This window comes from Centruroides sculpturatus, unplaced genomic scaffold, assembly GCF_000671375.1.
Source record: "Centruroides sculpturatus isolate CEXI.00-Female unplaced genomic scaffold, Cexi_2.0 scaffold667, whole genome shotgun sequence".
Classification (NCBI taxonomy): domain Eukaryota; kingdom Metazoa; phylum Arthropoda; class Arachnida; order Scorpiones; family Buthidae; genus Centruroides; species Centruroides sculpturatus.
This window is the reverse complement of record NW_019385247.1, coordinates 143,186-163,358: the sequence shown is the minus strand read 5'-3', so window position 1 is coordinate 163,358 and position 20,173 is coordinate 143,186. Positions and strand designations below refer to the sequence as shown.

Below are 20,173 nucleotides of genomic sequence, written 5' to 3'. Positions count from 1 at the left end.
TTACGCGGACGGACGGACACGCGTTCAGTGGGTTATATAGATAGATACTTTTTAAATCTTTTATGTTAGTATTTTTTATGTTACAATTGTTATGCGAATTTTCATGGTAATTTTTTATTTCGTATTTGTAAAAAATCAACAAATCATCGAACTGATTGATTTTTCTCCATATTTCACAGGGGTAAGCATAAGAATGAGATTCTGAAGCAATAGTTACTGCGGATAGTCTGGTGCAAACTAGTCTCCTTCGACGTCATTCATATCCAAACAAATATGCCTGAAATAGTAGCGATCGCTCAATTTCAGTTCCAGTAGTGGGCTCAAGAGCAGTGATTTTTACAAAATGCAATCGTTCGATAAAAAGCAAATTCAACTACTGTAGTTGAATATTTTCGCTAGATGACTAACAATGCTGATGTACAGTACTGTTCAGTCCAGAATACGTCGAGAGAAGGACATCATGCTCTTAGTGAAAATAGATCTATTTTTGTCTTTTAAAATTAAATTAGCTTTATCATTTTTATAGCTTTTCGAACTGTAGACGTATATTATGTAACAAAACCACTTAAGAGGCAGAAGTATCTTCCAGAAGTTCTTTAACTAAATTATTCATACTTTTCCGTTCCTGTCGATAGCAAATCCAATTTCTGTCAGGTCCTCGCTTCCTTTTATCAATTAAATTATTGCCAACAAGAGAACGAACGTATAGTGGCAGTCAAAGTTAAAAGCAGAAGATTGTCGTTACTGAACTTACTGAATTGTCGTTAAAAATCTGTTTTCGCTCACGTTACTGAACTCTAGTTAAGCTCTAAAAGTCATTTTCTCCCTGGACTTTAACTAATCGATGCAAACTTTATTATACTAATTAGTAAACGTGCATTTTGAACATCTGCTCCAGATATTCAATTGGCTAAAAGTTAAACAAAATCGAAGAAACGATATCAAGCGTGAATAAGAGTCTTCGTCGTTTTTATCGTCGTCAATTATCTTTAGTTTCTTCGTCTTCACCAGGGGTCGCCAAAGTGGTCGATATGGACCCCAGGGGTCGATGCGGCTAAGGGGTCACAATTTTTTTTTTTTTTTGCTTAGAGCGAGACCACAACCCACAACGTTTTTTTTCGCTCATACATATACACTTGTAATAAAACTTTACGGTGGGGGTCAATGTGAGGCTTTGGAAAGTGACTGGGGGTCGACGGTTAAAAAAGTTTGGCGACCCCTGGTCTTGACGAATATCTTTTTATCCGTCGACAGGTGTGTAAAAATTTACAAAACAATCATTGTATGCGGACGAAACTATTCTATGCGCTCTCTTTCCTTATTTTGTAGAATGTTGCTATCTTCTGTCCTCTTACTCGCGTAAACCTCACGGTTCCACATACCGGTACATGATTTTGAATGTTGTCGGACGTTCAACCTTCATATTGTTGTCAGATCTTGGCAAATTCTTATATTGTAAATAACCACTCAGCTCAAAACTCGGTCAGTACAAACAAGTGAAGATAAATATCTGGAATCAATTTATTCTTGATCAATCATGAAGTTTCAAGTGAAGATAAATATCTGGAATCAATTTATTCTTGATCAATCATGAAGTTTCGGTTCTTTAATGAGCTAAGCTAATGCTATCATCTGACTATCTAATAACTCTATAAGAAAGAGATGGCATTATCTACTCACTATAATAACGTCTACTGAAATAATCTTTTGTCTTCATGATGCATAGTTTTCTTAAAAATCTGTTTTCGCTCACTTTATGCGTTTAGATTATAAAATTCACACATTGTAATTGATACGTGCGATAACGATTTGTAAAGCCCATGCAAATTTTATAAGTCTAAAATTAAAAAATCTATATTCGATGGTGAAAAAAACCAATTTAAATTACAGCATGCGAGGACATAAATCGTCTTTTATTTAAACTGAATCTTTTACTGTCATATAATAGATATTTATAATGGGTTATCACACACTGAAACTTTCATATAGCTAATTTATTAAATAAATATTCATAACTTTATGCAGCCTCACCTAAATTGGTATAGGCCTATATACAATATATTATTCATTATGCGTTAAATCTATCGAAACAATTTAGATGGGTCAGAATAAAGTCATGAATATTTATCTTGAATTACATAGCCTATATGAAAATTTTATTGTGTGATTACTCTTTATAAATATCTATTACTGTATATGATAGTAAAACATTGAACATAACTTAATAGGGGATTAGAAGCTTATCCACTTCTAATTAATATAAAAAGCTGTAATTTTGATGACATACCTAAGACCGATGACACCCTCTAAAACAACATTTTAATGTTGTTTTAGAGGGTGACCCAACCCCACAATTCTCTCCACTCAAAAACCCTATAAACACAACTGTGAGGGACGAAGGGGCCCTCAATAAAGTGTTATTTTAAAATTCAATCGTCTGATTTAGGTTAAAATCCATAAAAATTATTTCCCACGGACTTGGTTCCTTGTTGAGGATGATCCATCTGGTCATTAGTGCGTCACCCGGAACTTTCGATAATTTTCAAGTATTAGACGCCAGATCCTTAACAACAAACTTTTGACCTCATGGAAAAAACCCAGAAGGAACCCAAATAACAAGGGAGAGCGATGACAAATCCAGTCAATCGTCCTTCAAAGTTCGCCTCCTCAAGAGTTTATACCATGCAAAATACCGTGCATCCACCGACCTTATCATAAGGATATATTACACACCTAAGTGCCTCAACACAAGTCGGATACCTCCCTCCGAAGTTGCTCCTGTTACCTGAATACTCTAAATATCAAGAACATTCCATCGAACACCCCAAGAATCCCGACGGTGAATCAATCAGTCATCAATTCCTTGACTTCTTATAAGGTATTTATCCACACGCGAATATCCTGTAAACTCTCTCTCTCGCGACAGTTAGATTCGATAATCTAGGGATATATATATCAATCCAAGATGTCTATGATCATATATCGTGTACTCCAGCCCGCTAAAATAAATTTGTTATTGTTTATTAATCTGGAATCCGAGTGAATCACTTCCTCGTTTCTCTCTCCTCACCATGGGCGTAGCCAGAGTTTTGTTATTGGGGCCTAGTAGAGGCCAACCTGACACAAAATTGAATTATTTCAAATTATTGTTCATTAAAATGAAAATTCCATGATAATCGGCGATAACTTTACACACATGAAATATGAAACTTCCTTTAATCATAACATTGGGCACAGGGGGAGCCGTTGAGCGTTTTTTTTTTTTTTTTTACTATTCAAAATTTTTAGCTCTAAGGTTTTCGTTCTTTTTGCAAATCGACTCAACACTTTTTCGGCTGTGATTTTCTGGGGTCACCAGGTTCACTGGAGGAGACCGTGCCCACCCAGGCCCCCCTCGCTACGCCCATGCTCCTCACCTCTACTCCGAATCCAACCGCTTACCCGCAACTGTTCGCGTGACGTAAAGTCGCGATTTCCGAGTCCTGAGAGACTCGGTGGTGTCACATCCTGACGCGGTGTCAAAGAGACACCGACCCTACGGTCACACAACGAAATATAGTAGTATTGATTTATATGGTGGAGATGGTCTCACCTTCGCCATCCCTTCATCTCAATTTCGAAAACCGTGACAAATGAAAGTGTTTTTTAAAAATTATTACTAATTTATTTCTTTATTAAAAAATAATAAATAAATAATTCTTAATTACATATATATGCTATTAAATTAATATTCTAGAATCGTAAATATCGAATTGTTATTACTTCGATAATTCGAATAATTCGTTATGTTCGAAGAATTTTTCAAATTTAAATTCGTTTTTAAAATAAATATATTAAATGAACAGCTTAAAATGAGCAATTTTATTTAAGATTCTATAGAAATTTTCTAAGGATTAATTTTTACAACTTGTAAGTTTTAGTTAACAAATGAAAATTAATTAATTAATAAGTATTAATATATTTAATAATTTAATTGAATTTAATTATTAGTTATATATGAGGCACAACTAAGTACCTTAATACAATTATAATTAATATTAATTAATGTTAGCATATTAAATTAATTAGTGTTATAGTACTTTACACATCAGATTATTTTACAAAATACTGTGATAGATATTTAGAGACTCCGAAAAATCGTCTAAAACTAAAAAGTTCACCTTTTTAATGGCTTAAATTATTGGAAAATGACTATTGTTTAATCGTTTTTAATAACNATGGAGTCAGATAATCTATTTTTTACCGTATTGTACTATTCATTAGAAGTCTAATAATTTCCCAACGATATAAATTTAAATAATAATAAAAGCCTAAAAGAAATAATTTTGTTGAATTATGATAAATTTGACTCTATTCCAAAAAGAATGTTTAAGTTTAAAAAACAAAATCAGGCTCAAAGTTAAAATTATACGTGGCGCCATCTGTTATGAAACTTACTAACAAACTATTTTTTTTATATTATTATAAAAGGCAACAGTATTACTTTTTAAAGCGGATGAACATGTTGACGATCATCCGCCTTAATTTTGCCGCTCGTGTTCCTCAGCCTTTAGTGTTTTTAAACCTTTAATATTTTTTTTTTTTTGAAAAATACAGAAATTTATATAATTCAACAAAATTACTTCTTTTAAGCTTTTATTGTTTAAATTTTATATCGTAATATAAATTAATTTAAAAATTATCGTATTTAATTCCCGATCCGTTTGAATGTCTGTAAGTAAAATCGTGACAGGGCTCTTATCAGCATTGTTTCTTTATATATCTTGGAATTAACAATACGTTTTAAGATTAGATTATAAAATTATTTTTATTTGTACAAAGCTAATAATTATCACATTTAAATGATATCACGAATTTCTTCAAAATTTTGTAATTTATGGAGAATGTTGATAACCGTTACTTGATAGTTGACGAATACAGATTAAATAACTTTTCTATAATTTTTTTTCAGATGGAAAGGAAAATTCTCTTTCGAAGAAAAATATGAAATTCTTAAAGTTAATTATGGTAATTTTTTTCACGAGTTTATGTCTAAACATCGTTCCGTTTTTATTGGAATGGCATCTTAATATCGGATTTGGTAAATAATTCTAAAAGTTCATTGTTTTCATTCTCGATAAATTCCGAAAAAAAAATATCTGAAGAAAAATTGTTTGATTAATTTTTATATAATGTATACTTTTATAGTTTTAACGTCACTTTTTAGAAACTTTTATTAAGGATTCATCCATAAACAAGTTGTCTCGATTTAGGAATGGAAGGGATATTAGAAAAGACCACAAAGACCACGTAAGAATAGGGGTGCGGAAAGATTAAAAACAAAGTGATTATGATTATTTTAATAAAACATAGGACGTCGCGCGACTTTGTCGTATCGCGATAGAATTGAGGCAGAGCCGTAAAGAAAAAAGCGATCTTTGTATGGTACGTAAGGCTGCGTTTCTTTATGCAGCGAGAGTGCAGCGTAAATGACGTCACGAGCAGCTATCGCTACACGTCGCTGCATCATAGTTCAGAAACGCTTTCCGCTCGAGCGAAACATGGACGTTCATAATCTATCCTTTAATTCCAGTTACAGCCGAAAATAGTGCTTTAGTTAAAGAACTACAATATTTAAATAAAGAGATATAAAGAATCGAGCATTTATCTTTCCATAAATGTGAACAAAGTAAAGAGATAAAAGATATATAATTATATTTAAAATATAGTATTTTCTTATTCTTTAGATAACTTTCAGAGTCATTTCATAAAATTTAATCCTTCTTAATCTTTCCATAATATTTTTATCAACAGTCACTTCGACTTTTTTATTTTTACAGCATAATATCGTATTATACACACAAGCGTCCATTTTGCTTTACACGTGTAGCGGACGTAAAAGCTGCTTTATCTTCGCTGCAGCGACGTCTTGCAGCAAACGGTTCGCTACATTGCAGCGTTGCATTTAGAAACGGGTTTCAGAGGGTTCGCTGTAAAGCGCTTCTCGAGCGCTGCATAAAGAAACGCGGCCTAATGGTCACGGACAGGAGAACTTTGCACTTGCCTGCACAAAACAGGTATCCTTGTACCTATATATGTGGCTAGAGCATTTGTTATTAGGGTTAAATATGGAGCTTTTTGAATAAGTCTTTCATTAGTCTATTACAAATTTAAAAATTGTAAAATATTTTTTTATTAATACAATGCATATTATATTTCATAATATAATTTTTCATATTCGTGTGTGACAGTTTTCTACGAATTTATTAGTTAGCCCATTTTGGAATTATGGCGCCTTATCATCTTATCATCTGTATGTACTGTACTGTATATCACACTACAAAGAGGTCCGCAACTTTTTAAATTGAAATTAGTAATATTTTATCAAGAATCATTACGCAACTCTCGATAAAATATTACTAATTGCAATTAAAATATTACCTGGGGCGGAATCACTATCGCCAAGTAAAAATATCACTGACTGACTATATATAGGAATCAGAGTTGCCGATTTCGGGGCCAATTTCTCCGCCCCAAACGCTTATAGCAATTCTGAATATCTTCAATAAAAAATATTCTAAAAAGAATCGATGGAGTCAGATAATCTATTTTTTACCGTATTGTACTATTCATTAGTACACGGAAAACTACTAGTTTTCCATTCGTTTCTGACTTTTGGAGGCTTAATAAATCCCGAGTCTGTAGACTGGTATAAAAAAGTAAGAAAAGGTAAACAGGTTAACAAAGAAAAATACTTTTATTTTTATATAAATATACTTCACCCCAAATGCATTTCGCCTGTCAAGGCCTTTTCAGTAGGGTTTCTGACGACTAGAATGTACAATAGGAACAGCAAAAGATATTTCAGACGACACATTTTTTTCCGTCGTAGACACAGCAGAAAACATTTCAACATCAACGAAAGACACATCTTTCTCACTGATACCATTGCGTTTACAATCCTTAAATAACACCAACTCTTCCCAGCATTCCGCTGGCATATCTTGTTAAAAAGATAATTGTTGGATAGAAACGTTTCCAACAAGATATTCAGATATCTTGTTGGAAAGATAATTGTTTTCTTAGGCAATATGCAAAATTTCCGCTTTTTAAATTGACGGGTTGCATAAATATAAGCAATTCAAAAGTGAAAAACTCTCTAAAACCTGTATTTCTGCTTTTATTCATCCGGCACTGCACACGCTCCTAGAGAAAAACTACTGTCTCTATAAAGCTCAAATTTTAAGCTTAAGCATTTCTCGTTGTCAGTGAGGTGCTCGCCTAACTTCCCGGTCGATAGGTCAAAGTTCAGGCCAGATGGCCGTGCGGTCAAGGTGGCAGCCTACCGCTCTGGGGAACAGAGCGGTAGGCTGAACGGGTCGAAAAATCCCCAGGAATTTTTCGGGGTGGTCCGTCCGGATATGTCGACCCCTATTCCTCACCACCCGGCCTCCCGATTGTGGGTCTGGCCGAACCCATAATGGGCTTGCAAAAAAGAGGCGCTCTTAGTGCTTACAGGGCGGAAAGAGTAAAAAGAAGAAGAAAAAAACTCGTTAAGCGTAACAATTTTTCCCATATAAATTAATGTAAAATACAATAATGTGTTCCATGCCAAAAAATACTGAAATATTTTATGTATAAAGTTTATTCAATAATAATTATACAATATACATTGTTAAGGAGCGTGAATCATCATCATCTTTTCTTCTAGCGCGGAATGAACCAACCTGGAATGTGAATTCGATTTACAGAAAACAAAAAAACTCGAAATACAGTAATTTCTAATATTTAATTATAGTCTTTACATAGCCCAAGAATTTGACATACCGTTTGGCATGTTTATTATATATGGGTTATGTTTGTTGATGTTTATATGTAATATGTCTGAACACAAGTTTGGAAAAATGTGTGATCACAAGCGACACTAAGATGCTAAGGGAACGAGTGCTAGACATAGACTGATGTAGCATGCCCACAATCCGGGACTTCCCCGCTCCTTGTCACTGGTTATGAGAAACGTCACTCGTTAAGCGAGTTATTTTTTACACTTTGTTTTGTTCGTTATACGAATTACTCGTTATAAAAAGTGCTCGTTAAGCGAAGTTATACTGTATTTTACTTTTCTCGCTTAATTTTACAATTATAACAATAAAACTGCAACGAAACGAATGATTGTCATTCAAAATGTTATCAAGAATAAGAAAAGCCCAAATTCATGCTAATTAAATCTTTTTATAACAATTTTACTAAACGTCAATACTGAAAACGTTCGGTCGGTTGACGTTGCGGAGCGCCAATCAAACTGTATATCATGGTCTTAGTCTTTGGTAAATGCAAACATTAACCAAAAAGAATTGATATTCAAAGAAAAACATCTGAGATGTAAAAAAATCCTGCCAAATGAAAAATTATGACAATTTAGATAACATTCAAATTTTTTTCTTAGAAGTTTTTCTTTGGTAAAGATAAGCTTAGCGCTTCAAAGCGAAATAGAGAAAATAATAATAAAAATCTTGTGAGTGTCGCTTCGACATTTTTGTTTATCTAATCAAAAATCCAGCAACGAGTTGCTTAACATTCCTTGTTATAAGATTTTATTTTAAAAAAAAATAAGTTTTGCAATATAATTTTAATTATACTAAATAAAAGTATACGTGGCGCCATTTGTTATGAGATTGTATTATAAAAACTTTTTATATTTCTAATTATTATAAAATGGCACAAAGCTTAACTTTGAGGGGAGAGATGAGTTTTATTTTAAAAAAAACTGTAAATGCTAACAAGAAAAAACTTCATCAAATCCGATCTGTCTCCAGATATGATACGTGACACCACCCTCTATCTCCCTACTCCCTTGACTTTTAACCACCAAAATTTAATAGCATTTATTCATTTTTGAAATGTATGACTTAATAAATTTTGAACCATATAACTTATAAAATAATAATTAGAAACGATTTAAAAAAATAAACTTATTTATATCAATTTAATTTGTTTAGATAACAAAAGTACTTCATTGAATATGAAGACTGGAATAATGAGGATTTTACAAGAGAAAAATTTATTTACTATATTTGATAAATTTATTTCAATATTAAATCTGTTGAAAATGAAATTATTGATATATAAAAATGAAAAGAATTTAATCAAAAATTATAAATCAATATCAAAATTAATTAGAAGAAATGTTAAATTATTACCTGTTTATGAAAAAGAAAACGTGACGAGGATATTGTTATTTGCCTACTTTCGAAGTGGGTCTACATTTTTAGGAGATACTCTACAAAGAAGCCGAAGAACCTTCTATCACTTCGAACCTCTACATTTGATCTCGTTCAACTCAAGAATCGATCGCAACCAAACGTCAGATGCTTTCAGACTTTTAAGTCATCTCTTTCGCTGTAATTTTAATCTAACAAAACGTTACAATCGATGGGCATCCTTACGAAAAAACAGATTCTTATTTAAAAGAAACAGATTCCTGTGGTCTACCTGCCGTAAATACTCACGTTCGTGCTTTAACTCTAGATACCTTCACAATATTTGTATTCGATCTCCTGTTCAAATTATGAAAGTTTTGAGACTTCAGCTGAAAGACGTTTTAATTTTTCTTCAAGGAAACCGTGACTTAAATATTAAGTTAATTTATTTGAGTCGTGATCCGAGAGCCATCATGAGTTCTCGTAAAGAATTACATTGGTGTCAACGTGATAAATGTAACAACCCCGTTGTTCTATGTGAAGAAATGAAAAACGATGTGGAAGAATTGCGAGTTGCAAACATATCTTATCTGTGGATACGATACGAAGATTTATCATTGAACACAGTCAACGTTTCTAGAAATCTCTTGAAACGGCTATCTCTTCCCTTCTCCAGGCTACTAGAATCATATTTGTTGTCTCACGTGAGGTCCAAATTAATCGATGAGAAAAATCCTTATTCCACTCGTAGAAACTCGTCGACTGTACCTTATAAATGGTTGAAAAGTTTGACCTTTCCAGAAATTAACAATATTCAAACGAAATGCTTCGAAGCAATGAATATCTTTGGTTATGTAATTATTAATAAGTCCGCGTATTTTGATTACAAAAAACAGAACGTTCAATTAAAGAAAAAACTCTTATATCCGAGTATAGAAGGATTGCCGTTTAGAAGTTAAATTAGCATTTCAAAATATAAACGAAATTGTTTCGAAAATTGAACGTTTATGAGAACGAATTAGCCTAATGTTTAAAACTAAACGATCCGAAAGAGAGAATGATTAAGCGCAATGAAAGACAAATATATATAGTCCTATACATATATAGGCCTACTAATTTGTAGAAACATTGAAGTTTATATGTAATTTATGTATTTATAAAGTTCATAAATATTCATATTTATAAAGTTCATATAATAAAGTTCATATGTATAAAGTTCATATAAAATCAGTCCTTTAAAAGAATTTGAATTTATGAGAGTAATTTACTTTTAAATGTAATAAACTAAACATAAAATGTTATGTATGTTTATAACATTTAAAAATCAATTTTAATTAATTATATACACGTGTATATAATTAATTAAAACAGATCCAAGTGCATTCCACTTGTATCTGTGAATTAGTTGTATGTCACTATCGAAATTATTTTACAATTATCAGAACACCAAAACAAAAAACAAATTGACTCTTATTGGTCACTGTCGATATAAGAGAGCGTGCATAAAACATTTACAGGTTGGTAAAGTTAGGAAATCAGTAAATGACGTCCATTACCTATAATTTGAAATGAAATGAAAATTTTACTGGTCACGTGTAAGGAAAGGCGTTGGTAAGTTTTGCGGAAACCTCAGAAATTTCAAACAATATAATGAAATGCGCAGACGATAAAAATTCTTGGTTCTTCCTCTATCTATGAAAACTTAGAAATTACTTTTGATAGAAATTACTTATTCTGTACTTATTTCGGGGAAAGATGAACGTGACATCATTCTCCAAATACGATGTTCGCAGATCGCTTAGAATGAAGTCATAAACGTCATATTCGTTGTCACAGCTTCTGTTAGGATTCCACAGAATCTTATATATGTTACCGCTAAAGCTCGAAACGCTGTTAATCTGCAGATTAGCTAGGTAATGTACACATTACCTAGCTAATCTGCAGATTAACTAGGGTGATCCGTTAAAGCTGCGAAAATTATTCAATTTCTCAAATTACCTAGGTAATTTGCAGAGTATCTAGGTAATCTGCACATTAACGGCTTCCGTATCGTTAAAGTTCAAAAGTTTGTTTCTTTCACTTCCTTTCCCCACTCCTTCTTTTTACGTAGATAAATTTAAATCCTAGAATGCAAGCAAGCACCGAATTGGTGAGTAAAATCAAGAAAAGATTCTTNAGATGCATTTAACTTCTGTTTGCTGAATATAGTTTTTATTTGTTTTGTTATTTCTTTTATATATAACTAAAATATCTAATATAAACACTAGAGAAATCATTCATATCTGCATATCAAACAAACAAGTTTAGATTATGGTTATTATTATCATTCATCAATACTGTTTGTCACCACTAATATATTTCAATTGAACATCAATTAAATCAATTTTAATATTAATATCCATACTTAAACAGAAAAGCTAGCTTTAGTGTATATAAGTACAATCGAACCTCTGAACAACAGCCACTGATGGAAACATAAAAAGCAGCTGTTGTTCAGAGGTTATTCTGTATGCATTTTTATTCAAAAAAATTTCTGAAAAATGGCCACTGTTTATAAAAGTGACTATTGTTGAAAGTGAACTGTATCAGAAAAAACAAAAGTGAAAAGTGAAAAATAAATATCTTGTTAAAAGATACAAGATTAATATGAGGAGTATTCATAAAGTAAAGATATGAAGCCCAAAAAATATTTCTAGAGTATTTCACTTTTAGGTTGACTTATAATAATTTTAGAACATACATTTATTTATTTTTTGACATATCTCAATATATTTGGAGCCTGGAAATGAGTTTCTTGATGCTGACCTTGTAGAAATTTCCCATCTGCTTTCATAATTATGTCATCATTGCATCTTGAACCTTGTCATAGTTATCATCAAACTACTTTCTAGAATGTGATTCTCAAGTGTGCTGTGGCATTTTAGTGTACCGTGAAATTTATGAAGTGTGCCGCCACTGCGAATACTCATACATAGGCAACGTCAGACAAGTAGTTCAATTGGTTCTACCTTCCTAGGGCACATTTGGAAATTGTAACTGGTGTTACCAGTAACTGCCTGTAGTTACCAGGGCTGTGGAGTCGGAGTTGGAGTCGTGGAGTTTTGGTGTTTTAGCCGGAGTCGGTAAATTTTTACGCAACTCCACAGCCCTGGCAAGACCGTGGAGTCGGAGATGCGGAGTTTTGGTGTTTTAGCCGGAGTTGGAGTCGGATTGGTAAGGAAAAGTTGGAGTCGGAGTCGGAGTCGGTAGATTTTTACGCGACTCTACAGCCCTGGTAGTTACCAAGGCATTTAGAAAATGTGACGTAAATAACCAATTGTGTTTAAAAATCACTGTTATGACATCACTGGTTGTCCTGTGACACTTACCGAAGTAACCATGTGTGCCACCAAATTTTTAAATTATTAAAGATTATGTGATGAAAAAAACGTTGAGAATCACTGTTCTAGAGAGACAGATGTTCTTTCAACTTGAAAAACAAGTAATAATCACTTGTTACAGGATATGGGCTGTGCAATTGATGTTCCAAAACTTTCCACTTGAATGTCTGCAACAATTCTTGAGCGATGCAAGCAGTGTGTGTGAATGGGTATTATCGTGCAGTACGACATCATTTTGTCATGTTTTGCATGTTTGTAACATCTTTTCGTTGGAAACAAGTTACAAATAAATATCACAGTGGCAGTTTCTCCTTTTGCACAAAGGAATCACCGAACAAACCTAGTACTTGGTGGCAGTGGCGGCCTTAGGGGGTGGCGAGCAGGACAATCGCCCGGGGCCTCGCTCTTGGAGGGGCCTCGCGCAACAACCAAGTAGAAAAAAGTTGATATTTAAAACTTTTTATTTTATCCTTGGCTATTAGTTATAACAATAAAATAAATTTAATTTATAGTACAGTATATATTAATATTAATAAGTGCCTACTATTTTAATTCACATACTTTGCACAAAGGACAAGGGCCTCGCAAAGATCTGCCGCCCAGAGCCTCGCAATGGATAAGGCCGCTGCTGTATATAGTAGAAATGGCTAAAAAAGTGCGCAAAATACGTACGGAAATATGGTATTACAGCCCCACCTGTATTGGACGACCACCTGTCTAAAAGACTACTTTTTGAAGGAACCGTCGGTGGTCGCCATAAACAGGTTTTACTGTATATAAATTGTGAATGGCAAGTAATCAAAAACATTTTATTTATTACTACTGTACATTCATGAGAGTAATATGACTTCATGTTTCACTTCCGTTTCCACATACAAAGGAATAATGCACTCTGTTCGCTGATTCCATTTCTATAGATTGATAGATGTACTGTACTGTAGCAAAGTTGATGGATATATTGGTCATTCAACTGAGTTTTAAAATAAAGTTTATGTATCAATTAGCTGATAGCTGTCGCTCGAGTCCCTTTGCAGCAAGAAGCTGTTTTATCCATTCGATTGGTAAATAGTTTTTCTGTTTTCAAGTACTTCTTACAGCTTTTAAGTGTTTCGAGCTTGAAGTCATATTACTCTTTTTTTACGGTTCTGACAAAAAAAATCGTATAAAATTAAAAAATGTAATTACTAATATCATGTATAAAGAAAGAAAACGTACTTACATTTGATTTTTAGAAAAGTTTAATAAGGTATATACACTAATACCCCGAACTTACGCGATAGGTGGGACCGAGCGGTAACCGCGTAAGTCGAATTCGCAGTCGGGGTATAATTTCCCATATAAATACATACAAATAATTTTTAATTGGGGCCGGAGACTAAAGAAAACAATAATTTAGAAAAAAATGTTTAATAAAATCTTAGCTAATACATATGTATAACAAATTAGGCCTATATTATTTTACAATTTCTCACATTTACTTGATTATTACGCCATAATTTTAACACTGTTTCCACCTCAGCGATAATACTGTGACGTTTACGGATGATGCTTGAATTTAAAGATTGAGCATTTTTCACAGCTTCGAGAATTTTTTCTTTGCCTTTTATAATTGTTCTGACCGACAATTCCGGTAGATAAAACTTCTTTGCCAATTCACAAATTTTCATTTTTGTATTGAAGTCTTTAATAATAGGTACGTTCGTAAATTCAAACGAGTTAAACGCGTTAGTAACGAATCGTTCGAAAAGTCTAATGAAATAGGAATAACGATGACGTCATTCTCGTTTAACTCGTTCGACTTTACGAGCATACCCAATGTTAACTTTACATTCCAAAGATAAAGTTTTTCTTTTCTTGTTTGATGCAGAAGAATTAGTTCTACTTCGTTTGGATGACATAGTAGAGTCCCTCTAGTCTCCGTAGATGTAACAAACACAGAAATAAATACTGTAACACAAAATAAATTGTAGCTATGTGTGGATTCCGCGCGACAAATCCGAACATGTAAGCTGAACAATAGTGTGGGTGTAGTGAGTAATCAAGGGTTGCGTGGCGCTCAAACAAAAGACGAATCGACGAGATTTGAAAATCGCGTAACTCCGGGTTCGCATAAGTCGGGGTATTACTGTATAGTATTTGAAATTACAGATGAGAATTTGGATAAATTAAATCAGTGTTTGTCAACGGGGGCGATATCGCCCCCATGTGGGTGTTTTTCCATGTTGAGAGGGCGATCAGTAACAATTTATATTTTGGGGAGCGAAAAACAATTTTCTGAGCGATATAGTAAAACATTATATTAAGAATAATTAGATACTGTATTTTATTCGTTATATCGTACAATAATTAAACAAATAACATTATACTAGTCACTAGTCTATTCAATGCAGTACGAATTTGGCGTTAGCCTTGGTCCTGGGCGTCGGAATTTTGAAGTGATGGGGCGCTACTACGTAACGGTTTTATTGAAAAGGGCGATACTACGTTGAAGGGGGCGACGATTCGTTAGAGGTTGAGAAACACTGAATTAAATCGAAAATAAAATTATTTTTTAAATATTTTTGTTTAAAACTGTTTTATTGTTAAATATTGTGTACGTAAGTTTTGTACACAATGTTCTATTTCTGTATATAGTGTATCTGTATAATAAATTTGCATTTTTGTATTTGATTACATATATGTGACAATATAATTGTGAAAATCATATTTTCACAATTATATTTATCCTCTGATGTATTTAAACAGATATAGAAATTTAACCCAGATAAAGGCAAACTTTATTTTTAATTTTAGTTATTATACTGAGTGATCAGTATATCTGTCGACTATTCTAAACAGTTCCAAAGAACTGTTTAGAGAGTTCCAAATCTATTGTTGAAACGCAGAACGCAGTTATGAGGAACCGTTTCAACAATAGATTAAACTAGAGGTTCCACTTCCGGAACTCTACGTCTAGTTCAGGCTATGGGTCGTTCTGTCTCTGGTCGAGACACAGGTTAGCTTTATAGCCTAACGAGCAGGATACAATTTCTATTGAATTAGATTATTTTCGTTAGATTTTTTAACGTTTGTAATTCATGTCTCGTGCTAAAACAGTTCCATTTTTTTAAGTCCTAAAGTTGTCTGTAAATTAAGTTGTTCTAAACTTCTAATTTTACTTATTTTATTGTAATAGGACAATCTTCAGTAATTGTCTAGAAACAATACTCAGGGCCGTCGCAAGCGGGCGTACAAGACGTGCACCGCGCGTGGGCGCCATCGTCAAGGGAACCCAAAACATTCTTAATAAAGTGCTTGATTTCAATTACGAAATGACAAAAAAAAAAAAAAAATGATTGTTACGTTCAAAAGCAAAATTTTGAACGGCCCAAATATTAACGCTTGCATTACATATTTATATCGATTTATAGTATTGCACGATCAAGCGTGTGCGAATGGCGCTGATGATGAGTTTCTTGTCCAGCGAAAAATCAACTTGTATAGACTAGTATAGAATAACTTTGATACGTTCAATTGTTCAAACCAACCAAACTCAATTCGAAAGAGTTTAGATGCTGATCAAAAAGATAGGATATCATGATATATTCGAATTAATTCGTAAGGGGCACAAAAAATAGAATTTTCTCGCGGGCGACAGATACTGCGACTGAGTTGCAAGTAAAGCTATTCTTTTCAGGATTGCTACATTGTTGACATCGAGATAATGTTAATATACATTTATATTTAATATCAACATAAATCTTATTATACGTGTAAGCCAGCGTTTCTCAAAGTGGGCGATAACGCCCCCTTGTAGGCGCTAGAGGCTTTCAGGGGGCAGTAGAAGGCTCAAAGAGAATTAGGGGGCGTTAAGGAAATATAGAGGGGCGACGGCAGACAAATTCTATATATAAAAATTCGACGGAATATATATAAAATGTTGACATTTTATATATTTTTTATTTTTTATTGAAGGTCACAACTTGAATATTTCTAACACATTGACTTTTATTTTATCTCAGCGTTTCTCAAAGTAAGCAATAACGCCCCCTTCTGGGCGATGAATAGATCTAGAAGGCGCTGGAGGCAGGGTATTGAACGGTGACCAAAGGCAAAATTGGGGCTGATAAGAGGAAACATTGCGTTTAATGGTTTCCAGATGATGAGAACAATGTACAGTAAGGGCACAAAGTGTGAGATTCATAGAAAAGTTTTCCTAAGAATATTTCCAATCCTTTTCTCACACAAGAGAAAATGGTTTAGGGGGCGTTGGGTATAACTTTATGGAACAAAGGGGACGGTGGATCGAAAAAGTTTGAGAATCACTGTTCTAAACAATGTCCGGCTGTAATTTTTAAGTTTATTTCACGGATATTTTCTCTTGTTTTATTTTTATTCTTTTTGGCCTGTGGACAATTAAGTCTTTCCTCATGCCCATTATGGGTTGCCAGGATCCCATTATTTCACAATGGAAGCATGACCAATGAGAAATGAGAGGACAGACATCTCCTCCAAGTCCTCCCGGAAGGCACTCTTTCCCCTTTCTTGCATTGGTCATCTCTTGTAAGGCCGGCTTTGGTCGCCTTGTAACCTCTCGCCTGTCTTCCTTGGATTGGTCGTCTTCGATAAGGCCGCCTCTTCAGTCGCAGAGCGATCTTCCCCTCTGTTCTTCCGGAGTGACAGAGCGATCTTCCCCTCTGTTCTTCCGGAGTGACAGAGCGATCTTCCCCTCTGTTCTTCCGGAGTGACAGAGCGATCTTCCCCTCTATTCTTCTGGAGTGAAAAGCGACGGCTGAAACACTCCTCTATCGAGATTATAAATGAGATGAGAATGAGATGTGTTTACACGCCTCACGGAATAGCAGAATGCGATTCATAAACATGTAAAAGATTGATAAGTACTGAAAAGGTATAAATTAATTATAAAGACAAAATTTCAATTCTCTAAGGTTTTTATTTGAATATCGCAAATTTGTGTCATATTCAGAGTCGTAAGAAGGGAAAAATTTGGTCCAGCTCAAAAGTGGAGAGCGATTGCCAGGATTACGGCCATTTCATTTTCAATTCTTACCTAGTTATTTCAACTTTTTCAATTTCAAAATCTTTCTGGATAACTTATAGGGGAAGGGAGGGCAAGATGGAAGGGGTGGGCAAGATGGAAACTACTTACCCACTCCGAACCGCACGACGAAGCACCCAAATCTCCATGCACACAGAGACATTTGGATATCTTGTATTTATGAACGGCGACTCAGATCGGTTGGTGCCACGAAGTGACGTGTGCAAGTATTTCTTATTTCGCAGCAGATTATTATGCAATCATTGGACTTTTGTAGTGTTATTATTTATACCTACAAGGTAAGTATTACTATTTTGTTTTTATACAAAGTATCTACTAGGGATAGATTGCATGAATTGATATTTAAAGAGGGAAAAAATTCAAGGATTTTTAAAGAGTTGATATTATTATCGGCAACGGGAATTTGGGCAAGATGGAAAATTGCATTTTAGGGCAAGATGGAATAGTTTCCATGTAACAAACGCAATTATTTTGATTTCTGTTATCAATTTATCTAACTAATTGAGGATGTAATTGTTTCTAGATGGTGAATAAGTATATAAGAAAGAGCAACAGAGGTTCTTGGACTGAAGAAACTGCAGATGGCGATGGATGAAGGTTTTGTGTATTATGTGGAGAACCATATTTGGACCGCCCTCAGATGACTGGATACAGTGTCCAGTGTGTTGTGGTTGGGCACATGAACTATGCACAGACACAAAAGATGGATGTTTTTCGTGTGTCAATTGTAAAATGTACGGATATCCTAGGTATTCCATCTTGCCTTCAGCGTGAGGGCAAGATGGAATTTTTTACGTTTTTACTTCATGATTCCTAATAGGTTTTATGCTTAATATTAATTATTTTTAATTACACAGTTTTTCAACCATCTAAGATCTCTGTCGAGACTGATTAAAATAAAAGCTTTATACTATGTTGTTTTATGTTTTTTTACATCATAAAGTTAAACCTTCCATCCTGCCCTCCCTTCCCCTATATATTTCTAGCGGAGGGAGAAAGCAATACCTTAGGGATAACCTTTCTCGTATTGAAAGGTCTATTGGTTTGGTCTGACAGTGTTGCACGCTAGCTGTTGATTTGAAATTAGAATTGTATTAGTAACGTTCTCGACAAAAAGTAGTCCGGTCATGACGGAACCAGCTGGACCTGTTCCACGCCTCTATATTTTAAAATTATTTTACATTCACTCCTAGACATGAAATGTTTAAAGAGAAGCAAACACACAGGCAGTGACCGAATAACCTATGAAGTTAAAATTTCAAACTTTCATTTAAGGAGTTTAGTTCAACTGGTTCAATTCTGAATCGGAAATCTAAGGAATTTTTCGTGGATTGTATGAATCTGGTATGTAGAGCTCTGTCCCTCATCACCTAATCGCCTTTATTATAATGTTCCTTTTCGTGTCCACAAGGCGGAAAAACTGTTCAGTTTATTTTATGAATTTAAAAAATATTTTTAAAATTCATCTATTTCTAAATTCCAAGTCATCGATTCAAATAATAAAATATTTATTGTTGTTGGTTAAACAATTCATTATTTTATATTTCAAATGCTTTTGCATTTTAAATACTTAATATGTAGTTATGACACGACAGCATTTTATACGAGTGACGTCGCTATTAAAATTAGGAAAGATGACTAAAGAAAAAAAAATTAGAAAGAAAAAGTATGAAATTTTAAAATATGTTATCCATTGAATATCGTTTATACAATCGAACAATGATTACAAATAGAGCACAAAATTTCTTTCATTCTTTACAAAACTTTATGTAAATTAGTATGATGTCACTAGCGTGTACTGTTATGGGCGCTTTTTTAATACTCTTTCCGACCTATTGTGGGCCTGGCCGAACCCTTAATGAGCCTGCTATAAGAGGCCCATTATGGGTTCGGCCAGGCCCACAATAGGGCGACCGGGTGGTGAGGGACGGGGCCCGACATATCCGAACGGATCACCCCCCCGAAAAATTCTTGGGGATTCCTTGACCCGTCCGGATTCGACCCCGGGTCCCCCACAGCGGCAGTCTGCTACCTTGACCGCTCGGCCGTCTATACTGCTATGGGCTAACTGACTAGGTCAGCAGTGATTCAGTTTGGAAATGTTGCATTATAAGTTGTTAGAGTGTTGCTTGATGGTTTCACTTTTGCTTTGATTATTTCCAACGTTCACTTTGCAACGTTCTCCTCGAAAATTTTGTAAAACTAAAGAAAATATTTATACTGTAGTTTTTTTACATTCAATTTAAAAATAATTAATACTGTATTAAAACTTGTTTCTGTAATTGAAGATTAGTTTATGTCGACTAATTATATTTGACATTAGCATGAAAGAACTTACTTTTGGAACTTACGTTCCAAAGATTGTTTATTATAGTGTACTACTACATTTTTGTTAACACTCCACGAAATGTATTTTATATATCTTGTTAAAGTTTTAAGTTGACATAAGCGAAACAAAAACTCCTTCGTAAATTTGTTTGCATGTTTACTGTGCGTAACTCAATTAAAGTATGGTGTTTATAATAAGTTTTTATTTATATGATTTCTATAAAACA

General features: G+C 33.8%; 1 protein-coding gene across 2 annotated transcripts; it reads left to right on the top strand.

The window, feature by feature from the left end:
• Positions 1 to 3,844: 3,844 nt before the first annotated feature.
• Positions 3,845 to 10,381, top strand: LOC111636701 (carbohydrate sulfotransferase 3-like). Of its 2 annotated transcripts, none has more exons than XM_023382002.1 (3): positions 3,845 to 3,909; positions 4,952 to 5,007; positions 8,979 to 10,381. In XM_023382002.1, exon 3 carries the CDS (start codon positions 9,002 to 9,004, stop codon positions 10,136 to 10,138), a length of 1,137 nt encoding a protein of 378 aa, XP_023237770.1. In that variant the 5' UTR covers positions 3,845 to 3,909; positions 4,952 to 5,007; positions 8,979 to 9,001; the 3' UTR covers positions 10,139 to 10,381. The 2 variants fall into 2 exon arrangements, with proteins under 2 accessions (XP_023237770.1, XP_023237769.1); XM_023382001.1 differs by having other exon boundaries at positions 3,850 to 3,909; positions 4,952 to 5,080.
• The last annotated feature ends 9,792 nt before the right edge of the window (positions 10,382 to 20,173 follow it).